This window comes from Merops nubicus, unplaced genomic scaffold (genome assembly GCF_000691845.1).
Source record: "Merops nubicus isolate BGI_N331 unplaced genomic scaffold, ASM69184v1 scaffold2193, whole genome shotgun sequence".
Lineage (NCBI taxonomy): Eukaryota > Metazoa > Chordata > Aves > Coraciiformes > Meropidae > Merops > Merops nubicus.
Genome location: NW_008599365.1, coordinates 1 through 4,786, shown reverse-complemented (window position 1 = coordinate 4,786; position 4,786 = coordinate 1). Strand labels below are relative to the sequence as shown.

At 55.6% G+C, this 4,786-nt stretch overlaps 1 protein-coding gene across 1 annotated transcript in view; it reads left to right on the top strand.

The window, feature by feature from the left end:
- The window catches only part of NSFL1C (NSFL1 (p97) cofactor (p47)), a gene marked incomplete at its 5' end in the record, with an annotated part of 6,397 nt that extends 4,482 nt beyond the window's left edge, over window positions 1-1,915 (top strand). The window contains 2 exons of the mRNA XM_008937336.1: window positions 267-431; window positions 1,753-1,915. Coding sequence (XP_008935584.1) covers window positions 267-431; window positions 1,753-1,915 — 328 coding nt within the window. The remainder of the gene's footprint in view (window positions 1-266; window positions 432-1,752) is intronic.
- Window positions 1,916-4,786: the final 2,871 nt, after the last annotated feature.

Sequence of the window (4,786 nt, the reverse complement as noted above, 5' to 3'; positions counted from 1 at the left end):
AGGTTTATCCAGACTCAACAGCTGATCAAGCTGAACTTGGCCACCCAGACTCCCAGGTCCTTCTCTGCAGAGCTGCTTTCCCAGGGGGTAGATGGTAGATGGGACATTCTAGAGAAGTTTCTGCTGACTCCTAAACTCTTACTCCCCCCTTCCATTGGTGCCTTTAGCCTGGGGATGCCAGTAGCTGTTCCCAGCAGGCCACGAGCTCCTGGCAGCCAGGGGAGTGGTCAGGTTCCCAGCAGCTCACCTGGTGTCTGTGTCCTCAGCACCGTGCCCCAGGTGATGGGCACCAGCTCGCCAGCCCAGCAGGCAGAGAACGAAGCCAAAGCCAGTTCTGCCATCGCCATCGACGAGTCCCAGCCCACCACCAACATCCAGATCCGCCTCGCCGACGGCGGGAGGCTGGTCCAGAAGTTCAACCACCATCACAGGTGGGGGGACACAACGGGGAGCCCAGCACCTGCCTGGGGGGGGCCTGAGGGGCACTGCAGGCAGCACGCACACGGAGCTGGCCTTCAGTCCTGGCTAGCCTGCCTAAGGGAGCTCTGGGGATCTCCTGTGGGGGTGAAGAGGGGTAAAATTGCTGTGGGTTTGCAAGGCTGTTAACTGTTGGAAGGACAGGATTTGATTGGCAAATAGTGATGGATTGTAGGCAGTGATAGCTGGGAGCATCTGTGTTAGCAGTGGGACTGTCATAGGATCGCAGCCTGGTTTGGGTGGAAGGGACCTTCCAAGGTCACCCAGTCCAACCCCCTGCAGGGAGCAGGGACAGCCCCAGCTAGAGCAGGGTGCTCAGAGCCCCAAACAACCTCCCCTGGGATGGTTCCAGGGATGGGGCAGTGACCACCTCTCTGGGCAGCCTGGGACAGGGGCTCACCACCCTCAGGGTCAAACATTTCTTCCTCCTCCCCAGTCTAAATCTCCCTCCTTTAGTTTCAAACCATCCTCCCTTGTCCTTTCCCAACAGCCCCTGTTCAGAAGTCTGTCCCCAGCTTTCTGACAGGCCCCTTGAAGTCCTGAAAGGCTGAAAGGTCTCCCTGAGAGACCTTATTATTAACTGTCCTTAATGTCACCTATAAAACTTGACTCCCTTCTATGGGCTCCAGAAGCTGTCAGATAATGAAGGACTTGGTTGTTACTCTGACTCTCAGTTCAGATTTTCTGCTGGGCTGTTCCCTGGGCTGAGTGGAGCACCGAGGGGTGCTCAGCTCCCTTGGGCAAGCAGAGCTGGCTTACACCCCCTCCTGCTTGGGCAGAAGCTCTCCTGAAGTCCTCCTCACCTCCCTCACCTCAGAGAGTGGGGGTATTTGTTTACACTCATTTCTCCAGTTTCTGTGAGACAATCGGGCACGACGCAGAAAGTTCCAGAGCCCTACAGGGTGCAGATAAAACACATCCAGTGCAGGGAATGGATCCAGTGCAGGGAATGGATCCAGTGTTGCTGCTGTGGCTGCTCTGGGGAGCTGGGATCCCCTGGGTCATGCTGTGTGAGATGAGCTCAGGCACTGCTGGTGGCTCAGGAGCCGTTTCCTGGCGGCGCAGATGTCCCCGTCGGGCGCTGGAAAGGACCATCCAGCAGCTTGTGTTGTGCCACTGACCTGGAGCCCTCGGAGGAGGAAGCTAAATGAGGATTGCCTGGTGGGCCTGTGCAGGGAGGTGACCACCAGGGAGGGCCAAATCTGGGCCGTTTCCTCAATTTTTTACCCCGTTCAGTAACAAGATGCCCCTGGTGTGTTTGATCCCTTCGGACAGGATCCGAGACATCCGGCTCTTCATCGTAGACGCCCGGCCGGCGATGGCTGCCACCAGCTTCATCCTCATGACCACCTTCCCAAATAAAGAGCTGACTGATGAGAACCAGACCCTGAAGGAAGCCAACCTGCTCAACGCCGTCATCGTTCAGCGGCTGACATGAACCCGCCCGCGGCCGCTCCCAGCTCGGGGTTCTTAGGTCTTGGCTGGACTTTTTCTTTTCCCCCCCCACTCTCTTTAGTTGCATTTCCCCTATTTTTGGTTTATTTTTGTTTCGTTTGGGTTTTATTTTTGTGATGATGATGATCAGTGGACTTCAAAATAAATAAACAAAACGAATCCGTTTTAAAAGGAGCCACAGGTCCTCCCAGGAGAGCTCAGTTACCTTTGTGGATTGAGTTGCTGCTCTCTTCAGAGGGGAAGGGAGCTCCCAGGGAGCAGCTTCTGTTCGTGCCAACTGACTGCTCCTCACCCTCTTTGTACTTTGCAGCAGTCCCTGGAGGAAAAGAGGAGGGAAGAGTATTCCCTTTATTTCCACACATTAAATAGGAACGATCCGAGTAGGGGTGACCTGAATGTTGGAGTTAATGTTACACTGCTGTAAGAGAACTGGGGGGTTGTTGTGCAACAGCTGTTGCTGGGTAGGGCAAACTCCAACCTGTGTGTGGGGGTGCAAGATTTAACACTCCTCCTGGGCTTTTCCAGAGAGAAATCCCAGACTGGATGGTTGGATTTGATGATTTTGGTGGTCTTTTCCAACCTTGATGATTCTGTGACTTCCCTGCCCTTGGCAGAACTCTTTGGGGCACTCAGAGCAGTCCCCTCCCACGGCCCAGACTGGTGGCAGTTTCCTTTTGCTGTTTTTTTGCCTTTCTCAGAGAAACCCAGCTGCTGACTTTTTCTTTCCAAGAAGGCACAAAGCTGAATCAGCTACAAGTGACTGAAAGTAAAAGGCAAACTGAGTTTATCTTACTGGAAAGCAAGTGTCATTTTAAGAGGTGAATTACTGAAATAATGGAAACAGCTCAGGAGGAAAAGCCTGAAGGCTGTAGTACCCTTTGACTTAATCCTCAGCAGAGGAGAGGAAAGAAGATGGTTCAACACCTGGAATTCTGCAGCTTGGGTCCGTCCTGCTGTGTGGGTTTGGAGCTCAGCTCTCCAGATCTTTCTTCCTTTTGAACAGAGTCCTGGGGGTGAATTTGTCACACCTAGACGTGAGGGACTGGTTGGTAGTGCTGGTGAGGGACTGGCAGTGCTGGTGTAGCTGTCTGGCACTTTGTTTGCTCTCCTAGCCCAGGGCTTCAGAGCCGAGCCCGGAGCTGTGCTGGCCCCCTGGCTAACGTGGAGCTGCCCTGCTCCCAGTGGAGAGGGGCTGGGTCGTGGGTGTCAGGGCTGCCCCAATCCCCCCGAGCCCTGTGGCTGCTGCTGTGTCCCCTCTGAGGCTTCCAGGCCCTCCCTCAGAGCGTTGAGGCTGGAGAAGCTGCTCCAGGGAGGTGCAGGCTGGGGCAGGTCGGGCAAGTTCAGCACGAGGAACTCGCCTGGCTGCCTCTGACTGCAGCAGGAAGCCCCAGACATGAGCAAGGGCATTTTTACAACAGCTTCCCAACCCAGAGCTGAGTGAAGTCACCTTTTCCTTTGCCAAGTGGATGGACAACGTGCGTAACGACAACTTTGTCAATTACTGTGAAAATTGCCATTAAAATAGGAAACCAGAGGTTGACCCTTTCTAACAGGAGCTGCCAGCTGCTCCCTGTGCTGGGTGATGTGCTGCAGGTGTCTGCTCGGGCTCCTCTGCAGCCTCAGCAGTGTTGGGAGGGTGTTTTCCTGGCAGGTGACCTTGGGGCCTGTGTCACCTGGTGATGTGTTCTGTGACCGCCTGGTCACCCGTGTGAAGCAGTGCAGAGAGAATTGGGCAAGGGGATTCCCCTCGGAGCTAAATGCAGTCACAAGTGCCTTGTGGGAGGTCACTCTGTTGCTCACCAGGGTTCTTGTAGCGTGACCTTCTCCCCATGTCCATTTTGGGGATCTGAGGCCACAACTTCCAGAGTGCCCTAGAGCCAGAAAGAAAGTTTCTCTAACAGAAAGAGTACAACTCGCTCATCTCCTGCTTCTGCCTTGGCTGGCTGGTGGCATCAGAGGGCTGAGGTGGTGACTAGCTGGTGGCCAGGGCCTTTGTTTGGATGAGGTGGCCACTTGTGCCCCCACGTCACACGAGGGTGGCAGCAAGAGGAGATGCTGTGTGGCTGCTGACCCCCAGGATTCCGTCCCGCGGACTCTGCTCACCCGTGAGCAGTTTCACATCCAGGTTTCCTCCCAGGTCTCTTCGCAGTGGGAGGGAGAAGCGATGAAGTGAGGAGGACGCCGGGCTCGGCGAGGTCCCTGTGCCGGGGCAGGCAGCTCTCCCCGGAGCCGGGGGGAGGCAGGGCTGCCGAGCCGAGGCCCCGGGGGTGGGCAGGGCTGCGAAAAAGCCGCTCGCCGCCTCCGGGGCTCCTGCTGAGAAACTCCACCGGCTCCCGGACCTGCACCTCGCGCTCCTGGGGGCCTCTCAGCCCCTCGGGGACGCTGCTTCCCACTCCTCCTTCCTCTGCCTCTTGCCTTGGTCTGTGTTTTAGTCAGCCATGAGGAGTCCTTGCCCTCCTGGCGAGCAGGACCAGCTCTGCCTGGCCACCAGGCTGTCGGGAGCATGCCCGAGTGGAGCATCTCAGTCATCCAGATCTTCCTCCAAAGCTGCCAGAAGAACCTCTGCAATGAATGGGAAGCAGCCCGCGAGGAAGCTCCTGTATGAAACTGTCTCCTTCTGGGAGCCACTGGGACCTTTTACTGTAAAATGAGCTCTAAAGCAAAAATGACATTTCTGACCACACGTTTGTGGTGGTTGTCAGTAAGTTGATTTGACTTTTTCTCTGGTAAAATCTTCCTGTAGCATTCACAGAGTTAAATCCAGTTGTTGGCCAGTCACTAGTGGTGTCCCCAGGGCTCAGTTTCAGGGGCAATCTTGTTTAATATCTCTGTCAGTGATCTGGAGGAGGGGAGG